Raw genomic sequence first — 23,296 nt, forward strand, 5'->3', positions numbered from 1 at the left:
CCTTTTGATGCCATCATGGCACAATAAAGTGCCATTGATGTGCAGTGGTTAAAGGTACCCCAATTATCTCCAAAGCCATGCTGGTTTCCCACTGTGCTCCACCCTAAGCCCGCAAACTGCTTCGTCCAGAGCAGAAGAGGAGAGCTTGGAGCCAGTGAGTCAGCAAACAGCTCTGTGTGACCCTTCAGGAAGGACTACATGGTGCTGCCCTTTGCCTTGGTGATCTTGGTGATGATGAAGGGGGTTTGAGGGCTGAAGGCATCTTAGCTATTCATGAAGAAAAATCCTGATGTCTTGCTGAACCCACCATCCACATCCTACACACGTATTTTCATAAAGTGCCTCAGCCCCTGCACATCTCCCTTCCAGCAGCCTCCTGCACTCCCCGGGGCAGGGGAGGGAGCAGGGTAAGAGCTCACATGGTGTTTGCTGACTGACCTGTACACTCCCCACACCCCTTGAAAGACATCTAGAACTGATCCAAGCATCCACTTTGTGGGAAACATTCACAGTTTTTCAGTTTTCTTTTCCCTAGTGTGGAACAATGGTGCATATTTTTTAAAATTTCTGCAAAATGCCCATCATGAATTTCCAGACCTGCAGAAGTGGTCTCCCCATGTGTGACCTTCTGCAAGGGGAGACAGCCGCTGCCTAGTGCTCTACCTACAACAACTCCCCTGGGCGTTTGTTGGGTAGCTAACCTGCTTTCAGACTCAGAAATGATCTTGACTCATCTCACACAAGGACCTGCATGTGATGGCTGTGATGTCTCAGCTGGTATTTGGCCACACGTTCATGTTTCAGAGGCAGGGGCTTGAGGCTCTCATATCTGCTCTACTGCTGGTTTCTCAATGCCCCATGGAGCCAAGAAGGCATTGCTCCTACTTCTAGCTAAGATTTCAGGTGAGGGCCATGGGAAGCTCTGTGCACAAATTTGGGGGTCTCACTGAGTGGGAGAGGTGGAGCTTGGGAAGAAGGGGTATTGGAGCAGGCTGGTGAAAAATAGTTCAAGGATGTTTAGCTGCGAGGGACCACCTGGGTGCTGCAGGTAAAAACCTGCACATTGGCAGTTACAGCAGAGCGACTGGCACACATAAGTTGTTTGCATGCCAGGCTGTACCATGCACCACCAGACTTGTTTCCAACGTATTTCCCAGCAGGAATGCTGATGCCTGGTGGGGGTGGGGCTTACAGGATGATAACTTTGGGCTTAAGGGACCAAATACTCATTTTGTAAGAAAATGTTAATTTAAGACACAGTCTGTCTGACTTAAGTAGTCTGAAGGAGGAATTTACTGTGCTTTTGTATTAATGATAAGTCTGAATTTGGCGTATTATAAAATATTGTAAGAAGAAATTCAGGCACAATGCGTGAAACTACAGGTTTGGAATTCTGAAAGTTTGTCCTTTTTTAGATGTCTTTTCTATTTTTTCAAACATTTTCCTGGGGGTACTTTAGCTAAAATACATCCAGCTCTAACTTTGTCCTCAGAGCTCCCAAAGAGGCAGCAAGGGCTATGTAACTCTCGTTTTCATGTGATTGCACAGTGTCCTAATGTCCAGTTTTGCTAAAGCTGGATGAAAGGGTCTGGCCATCCAGGCTGGGGTGCTGCAGAGAGCAGGGACAACCTCTCCAGTGCATTTTTGTGGGGATGCTGCTCCCACACATCTATTCTTCCAGGTTATAGAATTCTATAAAAAATCATAGAGTCTATTATTTTTTTTTTTTCTCAAAAAGGCCAAGAACTTCTCTTAGATTTGAAATGTAGGGCCAGATCTCCAGACACTTTGAACTGAACGTGAATAACTCTGTTTCAGAGCAACAGAGGTGCCTCCCAGGGCCCAGAGGAGACGCAATTCAAGTGCTACATGAGGAAAGCATCTATCTTCTCCACAGATGGGCTAGCCCTGAGCAGTGTGGATAAGAGCTGCTTTGTGCCCATGGCATGGGACCCCTGCTTGAAGCAGAAGGCATTTATGGTAGAGATAAACCCCACTCTTGATCAGCTCATACTGGGACTTGAGCTAGTGAAGTAAAATTCAGTGCTGTCACATCCTACTTCTGTTTGCTGTGGCTGGGACCTCTGAAAAGACCTGGGTGGATTAAGCTCCTACGCACAAGAGATGTATTTTTATTCTGTATTTGCACAGGGGCAAAGAGTGGAGCTCTGGCCCATTTGCAGTCGAAATAGTGAGTTACAACGCTCAGCTTTCCCAGTGCTTGGTGAAGGTTGAGTTTTGTGTGTGGGAACTGCCTCTCTCCCTGAAACAGCCCTTTTCCCCCAGAGCATGGTGCAAACGAGGGCATCTCTTTACTTACAGCTCCTCCAGCCGCTGACACCGGTGGAAACTGGGCAGATCTTCGATTTGGTTGTGTGACAGTTCTCTGCAGGGGAAGGACCAGTACAGTAACGTTAGGAGATCAAAAGCGAGTGCCCCTGAGCCCTCCCTTGGAAAGCAGATATTACTGGAGGCGGGGATGACCTGACTTCCATTTTGCATGGCTGCAGGAAGCAGTAACCCCAGGCAAGGGGGATCTCCACTCTGCACACACCTGATGCTTGCTCTGAGCATCTTTGTGCAAAGCAAGGATTGCTCGGTGGTTTACCTACTCATCCAGCCCCAGCCCAGCTCCCTCCAGCACAAGCTGCGGACTGACGGAGCTGCTTCCACAGCTGGGGTGGGCTTTTCCAGCCCCAAGTCAGCTGTGAAATGCATCCATGCCAACTTCTGCCGTGCACAGCCTTGCTTTTCTGTGGGCAAAGCAGAGAGGTATTTGTGCCAGAGCTCCCGTCCTGCTGTTGTGGATGGGGGAGCTTGCAAAAGCTGCAGATGTGCTTGCAGAGCCCGGGGAGGTTTTGGCCAGCAAAGCAGCCAGCCCGCTGCCTTGCCTCCTTCCTGGCACAGCAAACCCAACTGCCCATCACCTGCTCTCCATTCAGCCTTTCCTGGCTTCTCCCCAGGGTTAGGGAAGGGGTTGTGGCACTGGCAGGGACTTGGTACAGGACATTACAGACTGTGAAAACCTCTGGTCCCCATTCTTTCAAGTGCTGTCACTTGAAAGCAATTCCCAGTAAACTCCTGTTCCCACTGCTTCGTAGCCCGGTGGCATGTCAGCATCCAGGGTAGAGTGACTTGGTAGTCAGAGGAAAACCTATCCTGGCACAGCTTAATGTAAATTTATTAAAACTGAAATGGGCTGGTGTCCTGGTTTCGGCTGGGACAGAGTTAACTTTCTTTTTAGTAGCTGGTACAGTGCTGTGTTTTGGATTTAGTGTGAGAATGATGTTGATAACACTCTGATGTTTTAGCTGTTGCTAAGTAGCGCTTATCTTAAGCCAAGGACTTTTCAGCTTCCTGTGCTCTGCCAGCAAGCAGGTGGGCAAGGAGCTGGGAGGGAGCAGAGCCGGGGCAGCTGACCTGAACTAGCCAAAGGGGTATTCCATACCATGGAACGTCATGCCCAGTATATAAACAGGGGGGAGCTGGCCGGGAGGCGTGGATCGCGGTTCGGGAACTAACTGAGCATCGGTCAGCGGGTGGTGAGCAATTGCATTGTGCATCACTGTTTTTTTTTCCTTCCCCCCCCTTCTTTTGTTGCATTCCTTTTCATTACTATTATTATTATATTTCATTATTACTATTGTTAGTATTATATTTTACTTTAGTTATTAAACTGTTCTTATCTCAACCCACGAGTTTTACTTTTTTTCCTTTGCTTTCCTCCTCCTCAGCCCACTGGGAGGGGGAGGGGGAAGCGGCTGCGTGGTGCTGAGTTGCTGACTGGGGTTAAACCACGATAGCTGGGTAAGCAGTAATGCTTAAAATCAGCTTTTTCCCCCACCAGCAGAGGCTGGATTTGTGGCTGTTCAAGGGAAATTTGCCCCAGGGTAAAGTTTTGTATGTATGTGGCCTCTCCACCAACTTTCCAAACTCAGTTTCCATCTTTCTGCCAATAAGCTGCTGCTAAAACATTTCAATTATTTATTTTTTTGCCAACCCCCTCTCCACCAGTTTTCCATGGCGGGGAGGAGGAGGGAGGGAAAAGCAAGCAACAGATTTGTGCTTGTCTCTGGAGACTATCACCCAATATGGTGAAAGAGCTATGGCATCAGTCACTTTTCCCTGTGTCAATCCACTGGCCTTGACAGGGTGGTGCCTTAGCTAGACAGCGATGGAGGGAGAACGCAGCCCCAGGAGTTATTTCTGGCTCCTCCAGAGCGAGGGTAACCAGATGCAGCCCAGCGTGTACCAGCAGAGCAGCCTCGGTCACTGAAGCTGTGTTGTGGACACATCGGGATGAAGGTACTGGTGGCATCAAGGGACTTTAGCTCTCCTCAGGGAAGCTTCAGCTATTTCTGCTTGAGAGGAAAGACAAATCTGTGCCCTGAGCCACAGAAGCTCTGGACAAAAGCAGCAGGAAGATGTCAGGTTGATGTCGAGCTCAAGCTCAGCAAGGCCGCCCTGCCTTGGTGTGCTGGGCTCAGTGCCCATGCACACACTGGCATCACAGCATGGCCGTGAGCCTTGTGCCCCTGTGGTGGCTCTTACAGCCCCCGTGCAAGATCCCTACAGAAAATCTGCAGTGTGATGTGAGCAGTAGGAGGCCAGACATGTGGTGTTAACTGTATCATCTGTGTTCAGACATGTCACAGTCGTAATGTCAACCTGACGAACGGCCAAGGGGCTGGCAAAGTGAGGGAAAGCGGTGAGAACAACCGCTAGCTCTGTGGGGACAGAAGGCCAACGCATTTCAAAGGCAAGAGAGACGTAAACATGCACAAACATTGGCCCACATACCCTCTCTCCAAACTCTGAAAGCAATGCAATTAATATGTCAGTAAAATTAACTGGGAAAGAGGAACAAGGAAGAATGAACAAGGTGGAGTGTCCCAATAAAACTCTCCCACAAGGAGGGGGCAGGCATGAAGAACAGGCTCTGCTGCAAAGGTTTACAGTCTGATAACTTGCAAACATAAACAGAGCGCTTGGGACCCTACAGCCTGGGCCGTTCCAGAGGCTACACTTTGGTGGCAAGATGTCCATTGAATTGGTCCAGATGTCTAAAGATGAGAGATCTTCCCTACAGGGACAGCTGGAGCCAAAGTGCTGTGATCTGCTAAGTTACAAATTGTGTTCTTTTATTTTTATGTTTTTCTCTTGTTTCCAATTTCTGTGATGAAGAATTCACTCCTGTTGCTTTCCTGGAACAAACTTGTTTTCATTTTCAGCTTGCTTGTATAAAGACTGATGAGAGGCAAGCCTCCTGCTTGCCCTAAGGCTGCAAACTTCTATAAATCTGGCTCATGACTTATTTCCTGAGGATGCCTTCGACTGCAGACAAGGTTGGAGATCTCAGGAATGAGGGGTGTGATTCCTGAGATGCAGGAGTCTTCCTGAGATGCTGATTTCATCATGCACCAAGTTAAAGAAAAAAGCACATCCCCCCACTCAGCATCATTCAGTGCCTGGCCAAGCAGGTAGAGCCAAAGCAACTTAGTGACTCTGAGCAAAACCCTGACCTGCCACTGCTGCACCACGTGAGGGGCCATGGCCGTGTGGCCTTGCAGGTCTCCATCAGGTTAGGCCTGTCCCCTCCTGGAGGGTGAACAGGATCCTTCCTCCAGATCATGGCACTTGCTGGAGCTCCAACTGCAGTAAGCCAACACTGGGGCAAAGCGTTTTGTGAAGTGTGATTTACCCCTGGCTTTTGTACTGTGTATACGTAGGAGCTCTCAAGTGCTGCTGCCGTTCTTACCCACCACCCTTTGCACCCTCTCTACCCTCCTTGCATGGGGCAGACAGTTCCCACTGGTGCAGAGCAAGGAGGAGGCAAATGTGGATGTGCCTTATTGCTTACAGCCCTGAGTCCAGAGCATCATGCTGGGATGAAGCAAGCAAGTTCAAGAACATGCAGAGGCCAAGGTAGTGCCTAAGAAGGTGGTGTTTTCTGCATGGAAAAGATAACGGGAACAAGAACCACAGGAAGGTTTTCCATAGCTGGTCCCTTCCCTGAGCTAGACAAGAAGAAAGCCTGTTTTCTGGCGGCACTTTTCTAAAGACCAGGCAGGAGACAGAAACATGTGTTACTCACAGGACTCGGAGGCTGGGCAGCTGCTGGCACATCCCCCTGGGGAGTAAACGGATACCTGCCCGGGTCAAGGTCCTAGAGGAGTGGAGGAGAGAGAAGAAATGGTGTTACTGAGAGCCAGCACACAGACTGTGACCCACACGCCCAGCTACTGGTCCCAGATGGTGGCAGGAGAGACAATATCAATGGGATGATAAAATACCTAAAGAGAAACAAAAACTGACTTGGAAATGGGCAGTGCTGCTGGACCTGGTAAAGGTGAATGTGCCTATAAGAAATTCTGGGATCTTGCTGAGTACTGAATTCACTGCTGTCCTTGGCCACGTTGAGGGCAGGTGGCAGTGCCCTCCGTGGCATGCTCTGCCATCCCAGTTCCCCATTGTCCAGACTGGTGATCCGGCTGGAGCCACGACTGCCTCAGAAACCCGTGTATGGGGGATGGATGGTGAGTCCCTGTGTCCCTGAGGCAAGGCAGGGCCAGGTCACACTCCTGGGCCGGAGTGCTCAGCTGTGCTCCCAGTTTGGGCACAGCATGTGGACCAGTGCCTTAGAGAGAAGAACCGTGGGTGGCCAGAGACAGCATGTCCTCCAGGCTCCTGCTTTCCTGGGTCTGGTGGCATGAGGATGGGACCAGACCAGTTCCAGCAGCCACCAGCCTGGGTAGCAGATTTGTGGCAAACACAGCAGATGTTTCCTGCACTGCACTACCAGTGCTGGTCCCAAGATGGGCAGAGACACGGGGTCTCACCAGACCACGCTGAAGCGCTGCACCCAGAGGCTCATTCCTTCACAGATGCAGAAGGGAAGGAAGAAAAAAAAATCAAAAAAAGATTGGAGCACACTCAATAGTACCGAGAGAGCAACTCACGGAGAGGAAAGCTGCTTTCAGGAGCCACAGGGGTGAAACGAAGCAGAGAGGTGAGTGACCAGGGAGAGGCAGAGCTGAAGACAACCAGCTGCACAGCACTGCGAAAATTGTCCTCGCTGAAACAGCCTGGACCGCCTTGAAGGAGGAAGAGCACAAATAGCAGGGTAAAAGGGAGAGAGTTGCCACTCACAAAACTTCTAGGCTGGTGGTGCCTTTAAGGTCTGGGAATTCTCTGATGTCCGTTGCACCATTGAGCGACCTGCAGAGAAATGAGGGTGAAGTGAGGTGGACAGAGGACCCAGAAGCAAGTGCAGCTGCCGAAGGTCCCAGACCCATCAGCCATGGTGGCAAATCTGCTTCCTCACACCCAAATGGGGTGATCAGAGGCCCAGATCCAAAGTTGCCCCTCTCATCAGCGTGCCACTGCTGGCTGGGTGGTGGAGCAGATGTCTCACGCAGTGCAGATATAGTGAGCCAGAGTTAGGCATTTCTATGCAAGGAGGCTTGGCAAGCTCAGATCCTCCCCCAACCACTGACATTCTTGGCATGATCTCGACCCAAATTAAATAAAAAATCCCAAATGATTACTGTGGGGAATGTAAGCAGGGCATGCCACCCAAGCCTCCCAGAGTCTATGCATTTGGAGCTAAAGAATGCATGGGTATTTGAAGGATTTATTTTATTTGCCTGAGTGTGTGTTCCTGCAGTGAGAGGCAGGGTGAGGCTTATAGAGACTTTGAGGTTGCCTCTGCCTCAATATTTAGTGCTGTGCCATGACAGGTTAGCTGAAAAGCCAGCCAGTCCACACCAGCCAACATGGTGCAGCTGTTGTTGTCCAGATGGTGCCCACCACCCTTCAAAATGCCCTTCTCAAAATTATTCTTCCTCAGCAGAAGACATCTGCAGTGTCTACTCCTTGGCTCTCTGCCTTTGAGGCTGGCCAGAAGAGTGGCACCATGGTCTTCTATTGGCACAAGGGGTCTAGAAAAGAGGAAGGGAGAAGGCCACGAAGGTGTCCAGCTCACAGGGCTTGGAGCTTGGATGTGTTACCTCTCTGAGGATGTGCTTGGTGAACTTACAGAGTGTGGAGCTTTGGCAAGTACTGGAAAGCAGACTGTCCAACAAACTGGATGGGATTGTCATAAAAATGGCTGCAAAGGAAATGAGTAACTGGTCAGATTCTGCTGTGCATGAAGAGAAGATGCTATTACAGATCAAGAGCCTTGGAGCAACTACTGGTAAGCTATGTAGGAGGTGGCTATCCTGTGAGGAACCCTTGTTTTCCACATGACCCCAGGCTCTCCCACTAGCCTGTTTTGGCTGAACATTGGTACAATTGAGGTCTCCTGCTGCTCTGAAAGGGCCCTTTAGGGTCCTGCTGAACCAGGCAGGCTAGAAAGATGCAAAGCCCTCCTTCAACCCTGCTATAGTGCTGTAACCCTGCTGGGAAACACCTTGCACTTGATGACACCTCCTCTGATCTTACATATCCACAGCAGCAGCATCTTTCCTACTTGTCACAGTCAGTGGAGAGAAGTGAACTCTTCTAGGATCCAACTAGCTTTAGGAAGAGTTGAATCACCTCCTACAAGAAGCACTTTCCCCCACCAACTGTGAAAGACTTTAGATGGGCAGATCCAATGGAGACATGAGTATTCTGGATGTGTCTCACCCTCACGTCGCTCCAAGGACGGTGCCCAAAGAAGATGGGGATAAGGCTGGTTTGTTTTGACTGGAGCAGTGACTGTTTTCACCCAGTGTCACCATGGCTTTCCAGATGTTGGTATTTCTACAACTTAAGTCCCAGACTGGCCAAGCAGAGCTTTTGTCACTTGCCATGATTTCCAATATCAGTGTGGTTCAGGGAAGAACTGTCCAAAAATCTCTACCTGTGTCTGGGTCAGAGGGGAAATGAGCTGACAACTGGGTGTATTTATCTGCAGAACTTCGTGTCCATGGGTCTGGGGTAGACACACAATGATCGGGTGTCCCAGCACCGACACATATAGCTACTGCTGTAGCTGGCTAGCAGCTTTTCTAAACACAAGGAATAAACACAGGCAGATGTCAACCAGGGCTTAGAAAATCCTGTTATGCACAGCAAGATTTCCATGCAGACCACCCATATATTGTTCCTTCATTGTTATCAGCCTGTACTGCAGCAAAGTTCAGCTGCGGGGAAAGGAGAACTCATGGCAAAAAATCTGAGGCGTAGCTGAGGAGGAGCTAATTTCAGCTTGCATTGGCCCATATACAACAAATGTCAAATTGTGGTCATGCTGACAACTGTCAGAAATCCCAACCAAAGACATCAGGAAATGCCCCTTTCTGGGGGATATAAGGATTTAGGAAACAGTGTTTAATTTTCTTACATTGTTTGGAGGAGGGGATTCCCAACAAATGCGTTCTCTGGAATAGCTTTGATGTTGTTGTTATGAAAACCACTGTTGGGAGAAAGAAATGTCTTGATATTAATGGATGAGAAAGGCTTGGAGACACCTTCTTTCCTCAACACTTTTAAAGGCAGAAAGCCTTGAAAACACACATAAAATAGGAGGTGTAGACTGTTCCAGCTGTAGCATCGTCCCAGCAAGTGAACAAGGTCTGTCCTTTGGCAGGATAAAGCCCTCATTCTGCTGTATTTACTCTGTGTATAGCTTGGTGCTCCATACGTCACTCCACTGAACCCACCAAGAATACAAGGACTTAAGGTTTAACACTTTAGAGGTCAGGAAACAGGAGCAAACAAAATACACTTATTTTATACCCTTCAGGAATTACAATTTTTATAGATGTTCTCCATTATAGCTCCACAGCTGTTAACCAAAGTGCAGCCTACCATGAATTATTGGCCTATGTGACTTTAAAGTATTTTTGTAGATCTAGCTGTGATATTTTTGGTTAAGCTTGAGAAAAGTGCTACCAGCAAAGTTTTGCAGCAGGAGAGGCCACAGTCTGATCTCCTGTACATCAAAGGCAGCCACGGGATCCTGTGTCCAGGACCAAGACCAGGCTCTGGGTGATGCCCAGGTTGTTTAATCCCAGAGGAATCTGCGTGAGTGATTACTTGGATGGCTGTTTGAAATTTGCCTCTTATTAGTGACGGGCATTTCAAAAGCCATCTCAAAATGGATTAAGGATCTTATTCTCATTTGGAATGTCAGAGTAATGATGATATCTGGTCTGATCAGAGAAATGTCTTGAGAATTCTTCCAGTAAAAGAAAAAAGTAGCGTCAGATTTTTACTCCAAGGCTCCCAGAAGCACCAAAGCAGCTGCTTTTGTCCCACCCCAGCCTGTCACCAGTGTGACACAGTCTTAGGGTCCACAGGAACTGTGGATCCACATCAACTTGTCTTGACCCCATCTTGGGGCTTCTGCCTTCATGGGTGTTAAGTGGAATGGTTTCCCATTTTTAGTGTCTCCCAGGCTGACCGGTTAGAGGAGAGAGAGCTAGCCACTAAAATGGTCATAAACTTTTGTAATTCCCTATTATAAATTTGTCCTAAGGGAGATCAAACAATTTCTGCACGTCAGAGGAGGTGGCACAGGGCCTGCAGAAGCCATGGCCTCACAATAACACAGATAATTCCATGGTTGTGGTCCCAAGCTGGGGAATGGACATTAGAAGTAGCTGGAGATCAGATGGACTTTGAGTCCCTCAGATGCCACAGCAGAATGGAGAGCTGCAGGAGGAACCTCCTCCAAGCCTGATGGGGGATCTCCCACTCCCCTCCACCAACCGTGGTGCAGAGGCTGATGGTGAGGTGATTAGAGCTGATGGAAATTGAGGGGATAAACTGCTTTTATGTGCATGGCGGAGAGGGTTGGGAAAGACAAAAGAAAGGCTTGGACCGAGTGCTCTCCTCAAGTCAGAGCACACGCGACGCTTTATTGGTCACCCTCTGTCGGGGAATGCTTTTGAAAAGGAATAAATAGAAAATCTCACAGCTCCTGCAGTCGGCCCAGCGTCCTGATAGCCCCAGGGAATTCCAGCAGCTCATTGTAGTTTAGATCCCTGAAAGACAGAGAAGGGAAAAAACATTCATTAACATTGCTGTAGGAACTCAACCGAGTGTATCTGTGCTTTGAAGGCATGGAAACTTGGTTGTTAAGCATGGGAGACAGGTTTTTCCTACTGTGCTGATCCAGCCACTGCCTGGAAACAAAATCTCACACATTCCTGCAGCAGGAATACTCCCTGCTAGGAGCACTGTTAGGCGAGAGCCAGTCCAAGCCATGGCTGCTGCTGTCTGGACTCCTTCCCCCCAAGTCCCTCCATGCCTGGCGCTGGACCGTGCTGCTGCTTCACATCTCCAGAGTGCCCCGTCCCCCTCTCCCAGGAACTCACCCCCAGGGGCTTTGGTTGTGAGTCATTTTTCCTGCCTTTCCAGGTCAAAATGGGATTTTATGAAGGACAAGAAACATAAGAGCAGCTTCAGTTTTGTGGGCCCCATGAAAGGGCTTCTCTGGGCCCCCTCGCTCTGCGATGCAGAGGTAATGAGGGGACCATTCCCTTGGTGCTTGTCCTGGGGATGCCGGATCTCCCTGCCACTGGAACATACTGTGACTGGGACCAGTGGGAAGAGCGGGCGATGGGAAGGCCTAGGTCTTCTTCTGATGGTTGGGGTGAACCCCACATTGGAAACTGTGAGCCAAAAGTGGAAGTGATATGCAAGAGGTATTGACACTGCTGAGCATTAAGTTTAATTTGCAGTATAATAAATTAAGTAAAATATAATATGTTGGTCATAACGACAAGTGTAGAGTTTACCTGCCCTGACTTGGCAACCAGAAGAGACGTCTGAGCCTGAATGAAACCTTGTGGGCTGTATTTGTTCTCCAAGGACAGGCTAGCACCTCCGGAAAAGGATTTATTTGAGCTATAGGGCACTGCTGGCAGCCTGGAGGTACTCTGAAGGTACCCGTCCTGCTGTGGACTGGAGGGGGCCCATGGAGACTGGCTGGCCTTTAGATGTGTAGCACTCCTCCTCTAGCATGCCCAACGCTCTCCTTTGAAAGGCAGTTCCAGCTGAAATGGTAACATTTGACCCCATCCTGGGCATCCCACAGACCAAGACACTGAAGTCTGAAAACCATGCGACTGCTTCCTACCTGCATGAAACTCACTGAGTTTTAAGTGGTAGATACTTTGGAACATGAGGGTAATTACCGGCTCCTGGAGATTACTGTATAATTACACTTAATGGACCTCAAAGTAATTACCATGTAACCTGGATTGTGGTTTACGGAACAGAAATAACCGTGCATTTACACAGCAATGAGTTGCTGCCCAATTACCTTGTAATTCTCATCCTCTGGGCCCAGGCATGGTAATTACGTTATGATCATTCTTGGCCCCTCTCTTTTCCTTTAGCAGTGTCCCTGCTTGGGAATTACTCTACAGCACCGTCTCGGCTTTGCCCTGTAGGTATTTACACAGTAAATCAACCCAGAGAGTCTCTCCAAATTGGTCTTCCCTTGCGCCTTCCAGGACTCCAGGCTTATATGATTTATGTCCTAGGGAATACTTATCAGGGAATTACAAGATAGGGGACAAAACCAGAAGAAAAATACGGAATGAGGTTGTCTTGGGTGGATTTTGTCTTGTGTAGCCCTGACAAGGTCCATATCAGACCTTGTTGCTGGATTCCCTTTGCAGCCCAGCGGATGCAGCAGGTCCTGTTATGGCAGGGTTTGTCTCCCCACACCAAGGGCTATTTTCTCTCCTCCAGTTACAGAGGGAGTCTGGCTGCCTGCACTACGTGTATGGATTTAAGCAAACGAATCCTGCCTCTGTAGGACCTACCTCTCAAGGTCTGGAAAGGGTTCACATAGTCTAATAATTGCCAGTGCTGGCAATCAGCAGGAGGGGAGCACAGGGCTGTTGACAAGACCACAAGCTCTGCCTCCCCGCCATGTCCAACCTGCAATGCAGCGGCAGAGTCCCAGCACACATGAAGCTGCTGTGCGTGTCCCCAGGGCCTGGGAGTGAAACAGGAGCGATGTGTCCCCTCCTCACGCCAGCTCACATCTATTAGATATGAGACTCTGCATCTCCTAAAGAGCTTGCTCTGACACACTCAGTTCTCATCTGGGTCCAAGCAGATCAGTGATTTTTCCCAGTCTTCTCTGCTTGAGCCCAAAATGATCCATTTAAGAGTAAATAGCCCAACACATGACTGCTTATAGCCTCACTCTTTGCAAGGCACATGTAGCTTGTTATCAGCTGCTTGGATGCTCTTAGCCAGTTTCTGTTGATGGTACCTGTCAGGCGTCCATCACTGTCACAGCTGAGTGCCTCACATTATACAGGCTCTGTTACATGGGGGAAGACAGGGCAGGACTTTCACAATGCACATCCCTTCACCGAAGCTCAGGGAGGCACAGGAGTGGATTTCCAAAGAGAACGAGCGATTAGAAGTGCAGCCAGGACACCGCTGGGCATTTTGAAAGCATCAGTCAAATCCGATTAACCTTCAGATCACTGCACCGAATGAAATCAGAGGGCATTAGCAGCCTAAGTTGACTGACAGTCCCAAATCTCTATCTGTGCCTAAGGTGCTTAATACCTTTAAAAGTCTCACCCTGCAGTGACTTTCCAAGGTTACAGTAAGGTTTCACAGCAGCGCAGGAAGCTGCAGAGGTCACTCGAGGCTGGGTGTCCGCCTGCGCCGCTTCCCTCCCTTGTACCACAAACTGAGGGGCTGGGATGAGCCTGTTGTGATGCCAAGGGACCGACCTTAGAGGAGAGGCACTGTGAGGCCCATCCCCAGATGACACTCAGCCCACCACCGTCATGTCACTGACGCTGGGGGAACCTTTGTGTGATGGCGCGGGGCTGAGTTTCTCCCCAGCGATACCCGATGTGTCTGTGAGCAGCCGACATGGAAAATATTGCCCAACAGAGAGGAGGCTTGGCTCACCTGTGATTCACTAACAGAAAAAGGGATCTTAGATCTGTAACCAATATTATTTACAAGGAATAATTCAGTGTGCTGTAATATTTGCTCCTGTCTTTCTCTAAAAATGCGTTTCCTTTCCAGCTCGCATCTCTTCCAGGCAGGCTGGTCTTTCATCAGCAGATGAACATTCTGTTTGTACCTCCGTGTGTGTGCAAGTATGTACAGGACCAGTTCTTCCTGAGCGAACACACACCTTTCCCAGCCCTGGCAGCATCTCAGTGCCTCCCTCCCCCCTGCACTTGACAGATACAAAGAGCATTGTGTTCAGCAGCTCCCTCTGGGTAAAAAAGCCATCTCTGAATGCTGGCATATAATGGGCTTGTTGGAAAGTGGAAATGCAACCAGGTGTAGTCATGCTGCTCCAGCCTGGCTGCCAGCAACCCCAGTCTGTTCAGGAGAGACAATGTGCCCGTGCTCGCTCCTGCCGGTGCTTCCTGGTTTTCAGTGAGGTGAGCCTCTCTCCCGGAAAACAAACCCAATTGTGCTCACTAACAGCTCCCCTGAGTGATGCTTGCAGCCGACTGCTCTTGATCCGTGTGTGGCTCGCACTGCCCTGACTTGCCTCCAGCACTGCCCTGTGCCAAGCCCTGCCGATTTTGGGGGGGTTCATCTGGTTGGAGGAGGCTGGAAGAAGCCAGTACCTGAGATGGTCTCCAGGTGTCATCTCTTTCCTGCAGTGGGACAGCTCTCCCCAAAGCCCAGACCCAAACCAGGACACAAGGGTGGCTTCCTCTCCCTTCTCCTTCCTTCCCAGAACTTGGGCTCTGGTTCAAGCAATGACCCAGAAACAGCCTCCGACCTTCACCGCGGGGGAGGCTGTGGATGTTCGTGGCAGTGGGGAAGTTTCTGCTCATTTAGTGAAATGCAGTCCTTGGGTCTTTCCACAGATGTCTGATATCAGCAGGGCTACGTCCATCCCAGACATCGCTCCTCTCTGCCTGCTCTCCCGTGATGAATTTGGCCTAGCCTGTGCACCTGGCTGTGGGTCTCTGGAGCTTCTTTCCCGGTGTAGGATCAAGGCAGATGGGAAGGAGTCTGGGCTCAGTTGGTCGGGGAGGATTTTGTGTTTTGACTTCAGTGGCAACAAAATTTCCTCCACTGAGCATGTCAGTGAACTGTGCATCATCTACAAACCCTTTCCAGGGGCTGGGTGGATATAGAAAATGGATGTGCAGTAGAAAATGCCTCCAAGTGTCCCTTTCTCTCCTTGCCTTATCTGAGCTGCTTGGGCAATGCTTTGCTGGTCCCAACTCCACACTCTGACACTTTCCCAATGCTTCCAGCTTTGGGACGATGTGGGGAAAGCTGCAAAAAGCCAAACTTGCTGCCAGGTGACACTACCCCCACTGCACTGCCGTGGCACATGGGCTGGGGTGGCCGTGGGGCTGGCCAGGGAAGCCTCTTGGCCCAAAGGAGCTGGACCTGGCATTGCTGGGGTCTTAGCTGCCCCAGCTCTGAGGTCTGCCCCAAGGCTTTGCACGCTATGTATGGGGTCTCCCGGCTGTGAGGTGCTGCCCTTTTTGGCACACCTGGGAAAGTGGACCCAATGCCAGCATTACCTGGTGGAAGGATGCCAACACACCACGGCCATGGCTATGCCAAAACAATAGGGAAGCCTCATAACAAAAAAAGAAATAATGGGCATGGCATAAGGAAGAGAGTTTTGCCCATTATCAAGGGCTTTTGGAAGCAAAAGCACCCAGCCAAGAGGTTCAGAAATGATGTGCAAGAGAAATGACTATAAAAAATCACTTTCCTTAGTTGGGCTCCAAGTTACCAGCTCCAGGCATCACAGTGGGATGCCGAAAGGAGCCTTTTCTGTTCTTCTAGTTAAAATGAAAACCCTTAAAGGTCACCCGGTCTGCCCAAGACACAATGAACTGGCTGGCTTTCCATTGTTGTTATTTCTAGAGTGAGCCTATAGCTTCATATTTGGAAGATCTTAACCAACCATGTTGTTTATTTAGAAATAAAAGTAAATTGACATCAAAGGCACAGTTATTTTGGGCTTTAACTGCCAGGGTGATTTGAAGCTGACAACATGCAGCCTGGAACTATTAATATCTTCAGTCGGGCCAAAAGGAGAGAAGGAGGGGAAAGAGTCTCAGGTCAATTTTCTGCCTGTTAGGGACTATTAGTGGTTCCACACAGGAAGCCAAAAAAAAATTATATAGTACTATAAATTCTTCCATAAGCCACAAAACACCACAAATTTGCAGCTAATAAACCTGAAGATGCAGTAAGATTAGAAGCTGGAGATGGGACATTTGCTGACTATTTCAGTCCCAGTGTAGTTCGAGATGTTACTGTGGTGCCCTGGAGGGAGACTTTGTGCAGCCTCTGATAAGGACTTGCATTTCCACCTGTCCTGTGCTGGCATCTAATCAAGCTGCCAATAAATGTAATTACCACTGCTGCTAGTCGTGCTGGTTACTGTGGCCAAATCAAGCACTGGAAATGATTTAATTGGTAGTCTGAAAGCCCAAGGGGGCCATCGTGACCATGTAGTTTGACCTCTTGCCTGGCACCGGCCAGACAGCTTTACCCAGATGCCTTATATCAAGGTCATGGCTTGTGGTTGAGCTTGAGCTGGGAAGAGCTGCCTGATTAGTCCAGAGTATGAAAAGTAACTGTACCATTAGGTGCCATATTTCTGTTGTGTAGCATCAGCATAAACCCTATTCTCCCGGTAGTGACTAACACGTGCAGCGAGTGTGTGCCCTTCCCCAGCACGATCTGGATGATGAGATGCAGCAAGTGCCTGTAATAAGTGAAAGGAGGGAAGGGGGATGCGAAAGGACCCAGAGCACATGTCTGACTCCAGCCAGCCTGGAGCCGTGCGCCCATCCCCTAAATGGAGACACACAAGAGGGGGATGCTCGAGTGTGCGCAGCAGAGAGAAATGACCTATCATGGGATTCATCTGCTAGGGTCAGTGTTTTAATTTGGGAAACTAATCATGTCCTAGAAAGGCCCATTTTTGGCAAATTATAAGGAGAAACCAGACTGATGGAGTGCGACAGAGTTCATGAGTGTCCCAAAGGAGCAGAGATGGGCCCCCACACCGTGGGAAGGTTGTCAGGTACTAATGGTACCTGATTTCTGCCAGGAGCAAGCAGCAACCTCTGTACAAGGATTCATTCTGACAGCCTGGCCTGGAAACATCCCAGCCTCTCACTTACATGGTGCTGCACCATTTTACAGGGTTTATGTGGCACTGAAAGGTCTATTGCTGGGGCGGGGGGACCTGTCTGTAGGTCATGCCTTGTACGCCTGCAGCCGTCAATCCTTCCTCGCACAGCTCTGTTCTCCATTTAAAAAAGCAGCAGTGCCCAGAATGTGTCTGTTCCAACCAGTATTTCTGTCTGTTCTCTAACTGACGAAGGTACTGGATTAAATATGTTTTCAATTCTGTTTGATTTATTTAACAAGGTTGAAATAAGCCTTTGAGAACGGGATCTCGTGGGGGGTCCTGGGAGCACAGGCGCTGCCATGCACATATCATTTACAAGACACAAAAGGAGCTGACCGCAAAGCGGAGCAGTGGGGACCTCGGTCGCTAGGATGCACAGACAATAACCATGGAGCTGATGACTCAGGCAGGGGAGGCACGGAGAAGGCTGCTGCACTTTGCCAGGCAGGGGAAGAAGGCAGGCTCGAGGAAGTCTGGCCTACAGCAGAGCGTTTCCAAACTGCAGGAAGGAAGCTGGGGACCTCTACCTACCCCCCAAGGTGCACAAGTTGCTGGTGATCGGCGCCCCGTCCCCTGCAGTGTGCTGCTGCTGGGAGGAGGGACCGTGGGGTGGGAGCAGAGCTTCTGTGCATCAGCACATCCAGGGTGAAAACATGCCCACAGCTTGCCTCTGCTGCCATTTCTGCTGCCTGCAGTGTCTGTTCCTCCTTTTCACAGGCAATCAATTCACTCTCACACGTTCCTGGAGGCAGAGGCTTCCCTCCTCTGGCACAGGCAGCTGCTTTTGCTCAGCTGCTCTGTGAAAGGGTCTGTGTCCGAGGGGAAGGCTTCGAGCAAAATGAAGCCCAAGGAGCCAGGAGTTGGGGACCCCTGACAGGTGACAGTAAGCATGTCTGGAGACCCAGGGGTTAGAGGTTTGGGGACACTCAGTGCTGTCACTGCAAGATCAGCGGCTCTGGGGAGGGGTGAGCCAGGCTGGAGAGCTGGCAGGGCACAAGAGGGGTGGTGTGAGGATTTGGCGGGCAAAGGGAGAATAGGCAGAGTCCTGCGAATGAGGTGAGCCTTACAGCGGAGCCATAACACATGGAAAAATGCAGTGGCTCCAGAACTACCTTTTCACCTGAACTGCCTTCACTTTCTGTCTTTTTTCTTTATAATCTTGAAAAATATCATGTCTGCTTGGGGTCATGTTCAGCCAAAGCTCAGAGACTAGTTGGAAGGTACCTGACCAGTTCAGAGCCTGAGCTGCGTCAGTGAGGACACATTTCTGTCAGTCCAGGCTTCTGTGCTTGGGAGAGAAGATGCAGCAAACTGGGACCAGTTGGCCCAAGGAGACCGCAGGACACTTCCCATGTCTGGTCGCCATGCTCCCAGACAGTGCTTCGTGCATTTGTCAATTCAGTTTTACAGGTGGCTTTCTCTGTTTGGAAAAGTCACCTTCCATTTACATGACGATCAGAGCAGGCAATGAACTTTATACCTCTATTCTTGGACCAGACACAGGGACCCATGCAACCAGGGCCCTGAGCTGTGGTCCCTCTTTCCAAAAAGCCACCTGCCCCCTTCCTTTCTCCATCCCCTGAATCTGGGTACCCAAGCCTCTGCTGAAGTCCCTTCCCTCCTCTGGCAGGGCAGGGTGGGACCGTAGAGCCAAGCTGCCTCTGATGAGCTGCCCGGGGACCAATGTTGACACACAGCAGGGCTGGAGCATCAGGACGCTGAGGAAGTTACAGAGCAGCTCAGCGCAGAAAACAGGACATCCTTGGAGTAGTCAAAACCGTCAGCTACTTTGGGAATTGTACAGACTGGGATTAGCATCAAGAGACTGCACAAAAGGTTTCAAATTAAACATGCTGATGGAGACAAATGCCAATTGAGGAGCAAGGCAGCACTTGGCAGACAGTTTTTGAGGAGAACAGCAAAGCCTGCCTGGCCCTAAAAGGGTTAAACAACCCTTGTATGAGCTGTGGTGGAGATATTTCCCATTTCCTTCTTCCTGCCTTCACTGCCCGAGGTGAACTTTATATTAATTTTCTTTTTTTTTTCTCTCATAGAAAATCCAACTCTCCGGAGGAGTCGGTAGGTTCCAGCTCTGCTCTGCATTTACAGACTCGACTAATTACCCGGATAATAGGGCAGTGCGCTGCGAAAGCCTGTGGTAAGGGCATTTCCTGTGAGGCAAGGTTAGGCAGATAAAATGCCTGGAGCCAGAGGGTTTTGGATTCAGCCCTTCTGGGAGACGTTTTTAATTTATTAGTGCTATTTTTTAAAAATAAATTAAAAGGTTTTTAAATGAATGGAGATTTGCTCTTTCCAAGTGATTTATCTCCTTTGTCTGATGAGTGGAGGAGCTGGCAGGGATGTGGATGGGGAGGGAGAAGTCAGAGAGATAGGAAGCAGCGGGGTCATCTCAGGCGGAGGGGATGGGCGAGGGCTGCGGGGCCTCTCTGAACTGCTTCCCCATCACGTCCATGTCAGAGATGGGCCAGAGATGCCCAAACAATCAGAGAAGCAGCACTTTTGGGGCAGATCATTGCTATTTTGGCCATAGCCCGGAGGTCTTCAGCATTTTGTGCTGGTCCTGCGGAGCAGCTGTTCATTTCCCATCCCTGCCTCTGCCCCAGGAACCACCTTAGCCCTGCCGTGGGGGGAGACAGGATGCTGCTGAGACACATTTTCGCTCTCTGCCAACGTCAGGGTCTTGTCTGGTTGCGTGTGCCAGGGCAGGGAGGTGCCCTGGCCCCTGGTTTTGGTTCAGCCCGTGCTCATGTATGTAGGGGACTCGGTCACGTCCATGGACAGGATCACCGGGAGGGCCATAGCTCTTACTTTTGCATTTCTCATTTTGCCTCAGCAGCTGAAAATCAAGCCCTGAGCAGGTGTTGGGGGATACGTGGTGGCTTTTGTGACGGGGTACCCTGCACGTACCCACGCCAGGGTGCTGCTTGGCACTGCCAGCCCATCCGCGCCCGAGAGCCATGCAAGAGCATAGACCTGCTGGAGCCGCTGCTGTCGCCTGCCTACCCCATATCAGAGGCCCCAAGGACTTGCCTCAACGGGTTTCCTTGCCACGTGTGTGTGGCAGCCGGCGCTCAGGGCCACAACACCTCCTCTCCCTGCTTGGGCAAAACAGTCCTGATGGGAGAAAAAACACTTTCTCCTTTTCTTCAAAGCAGAGCTCCCAGCCCAGTGGCATTTTCAGTGAGGTACTGCTGTTTTGATGGAAGACATGAGAAGATCCATGCAGGAACTTCTCCACCCCTTCAGCTGCACTCTCTGCTTGCTGTCTGGGGTCTGCCCTGCTTTGCCATGGGGACACTGGCAAGGCTGAGGGCTCCCTAACAGCAGTCAAGCTGGGAAATGCTAAATGATGGTTTTTGTGTGCTGGTGTTTGGAGCTAGAACTTGGGGTCCAGCTCTGAAATTCAGCTTCCATGATTAGATGCCCTCCCCATGGCTATCTGTGAAGCGCTACACACACACACGCACACGTACATCTCTCTCTCTATATTTGGCTGCATAGTTTCAGGTTACCTACCCCTTCCATCCCTTCACCCTGCAGAGAGCAGTGACCTGGGGCTTGGCCATCTGGAGGGACTTCATGCATTCACCTTCCCCTCCAGGTCTGATCCATGAAACATTTATATTCGAGGGAAGCAGAGGGCTAAGTTCAGCATTATCACAACCTATCTAATGAGGTGAAAGTCAAGCACTACAAGGCATGAGGCAATTATTCATCAGCCTTTAGACTGCATTCAGACTGGCTGCAAAGCTCAAGGACCTTAGGACACTGGTCAGCTTTCCAGGTGAAGGTGGTAAGGAGGAAACCTGGGCACAAGACCAGTGTCACTGTGGAAATTCATGTCACAGGGATCCCCCCCTGAGAAATACTGTCCTCATACAGCAGTGGGGAACTTGGTTCCTGTATTAGCACCATGCAAGCCTTTGGATGGCATTTTTTCCTTGCTGCTCCTCTGAAAACACAGCCCTGTCTCCCCTAGCACCGAGTATCAGGTCTGAATGTTTCCAAGAATCAACCTCTGTCATTGCAGCGGTGCTCCTGGCTGCAGTTGACTTCTCTTTATATCAACTTTTCCATAAACATCCCTACTTCCCAGGCTTACGCTACAGAACAGGTATAATCTAATCCCCCTCCCCTTCTCCCCACATTGTGAAAGATTGAGAAATTAAGTCCAACATAATCAGGAAATGTAAAAGTTAAGATCCTTCCATCCAAATGGCAGGAAGCTGGTTATGCTGCCCGATGGTTTACAGCACACATTAAATGGCCTCAAGAGCAATACACTACAGGGCAGGTTTTACAAGGCAAAGCAGGAGCAGCGAAGCAACGTGAGGAGCAGTGCGGCTGAAGTCTCAGCTTTTGGCATGCCTTGCTCCTACTTGCAAAAGATGGTGCTTCCCCTCGACTTTTCTTTTCTCCTTCGTTTCACCACCCCACTCCTCACCCAAAGCCCTCTTGGGATTCCCCCACCCCACTGCACCAGGACATTTGCTGTGGTCCAAACACTACCCTTGGCCACAGGTCTTCCCCTCTGGGTGCACCTATGGGTTATGGTTGTCCTTTCCTTGGCATTTAAAGTCTCTGTGCCCAGCTGGCCCCAATCCACTCACCAGGCAGCGCTGGCTCTGCTCTGCATCTCCAATGGGCATCCCCTGAGCTTTACACTCTTATTTACTCCATGTCTTTGGGAGAGGGCTAAAAAGTGCCAAGTATCACCCACTTTTACCGTCTAATACCTGGTTTCATGGCTTAGCCATGCTTAGGGTTTCTTCCCACAGCCCTGCAGGGTTGCTCTGTGTCATCTCTCAGCCTTATGGGAACTAGTGAGGGAATCTCACCAGGTTTCAAGGCTATTTCGAAACCTGATTGGGAACTTGGCCAGAGTGGCTCTGACTTGCTTCCAGCCCGCCTGCCCAGGTTTCCTTCCCAGGAAGAGGAGGCTGAGGGGGGGCTGGTGAACAGCCAGATCTTGCCGACAGAGAAAATTTTCTTGCAGCTGCTTTCTCCAGCTACATGCTGGTGTTTGAGCGGTTGAAACCTGGTAGGTGTTGCACATCTACCTGCCCCCACATCAGCATGGAAAACACATTGCTGGTCTTGCTCTGTACCTGGCAGAGCTGACTTGTGCACAGTAGCTGCAGGTCAATGCAGGGGAAACATGAAGTCATTCATCTGGCTTCACTTTACCTCTTTCTAGATTTGCTGCTCTCCCAAAATATCAGGGCCAAGCCCTCTCCAAGAACAGAGATGCTCCACTAGGATCTGTTTTTGCCGAAATGATAGGACCTGGGGTAGGCATCTGGTGTGATTGTGCATAGGCAGCTTGCACACTGCTGAGACCTGCATGGAGCAGTGGGTGCTGTTTCTCTTAAAGTTTCGGCTGCATTTGATAAAAATAGAAGTTTCCCTGTCTAGCTGAATATGAGAAGAAACATTTCCCTTAGGGGAACAGAGGTTTCTGCACCTAAAATTTCCTAGGCTTTTCTGAAAAGCCTGAAACAATTTTTTTCCTCTCAACTTCTACAGTTCTTCAACTATTGTGCCTGGCTTATAATCAGCATCTGGCCACAAATACTCATTTTAGGAACCCTGGAGAAGTTTCTGTCTTCACCAACTCTTACCATCCTGCTGCCTTCCAGGAGGTAACACCCACGGGGTAACTGAGAGCACAGTTTGGCCTCCACAAGCCAAGAAAATGTGCTAAGTGCTGTCAACAGAATGTAATCATAATTTGAGTTACAGGGTATGTGTGGAGACTGTAATAGTCTCCACATGCACAGGAGCTGAGAGGTGGTGGGTAGATGCAGGTCTAGCAGCTTGGCTGGGCTGTTGCAGCCAAATGCTCGGCTGTTTTTTGCCACAAAGCTTGGCCAGCTTTGGTCAGCAGGGCATATGAGTGCTGGAGATTAACACAAGGGGGATGGCTCCAGTCGAGGAACAACGCGTTCCTCATAGATCAGTGACTTGAAATACTTGCTGGCCTGGAGGTGAGAATTAGATGCTCAGGCCAAGAGGAGCAAAAGCCAGCTCACTCTCTCTCGAGGACACTCTTTCAGTGTGATCAGATGTGGAGGAGAGTCTGGAGATCTCGCCTACAGCACTGTCCTTGCAGCTGCAGGCAGCTCGTGGAGGATGGGGGCTGTGGGATACTCATGCACA

General features: G+C 49.9%; 1 protein-coding gene across 1 annotated transcript in view; it reads right to left on the reverse strand.

The window, feature by feature from the left end:
• Positions 1-23,296, reverse strand: part of LGR6 (leucine rich repeat containing G protein-coupled receptor 6) — a 150,481-nt gene that overhangs the window by 13,901 nt on the left and 113,284 nt on the right. The window contains exons 7-12 of the mRNA XM_050911415.1: positions 10,908-10,976; positions 9,332-9,403; positions 8,039-8,110; positions 7,150-7,218; positions 6,095-6,166; positions 2,321-2,386 (exon numbers count right to left, since the gene is read on the reverse strand). Coding sequence (XP_050767372.1) covers positions 2,321-2,386; positions 6,095-6,166; positions 7,150-7,218; positions 8,039-8,110; positions 9,332-9,403; positions 10,908-10,976 — 420 coding nt within the window. The remainder of the gene's footprint in view (positions 1-2,320; positions 2,387-6,094; positions 6,167-7,149; positions 7,219-8,038; positions 8,111-9,331; positions 9,404-10,907; positions 10,977-23,296) is intronic.

This window comes from Gymnogyps californianus, chromosome 27, assembly GCF_018139145.2.
Source record: "Gymnogyps californianus isolate 813 chromosome 27, ASM1813914v2, whole genome shotgun sequence".
Lineage (NCBI taxonomy): Eukaryota > Metazoa > Chordata > Aves > Accipitriformes > Cathartidae > Gymnogyps > Gymnogyps californianus.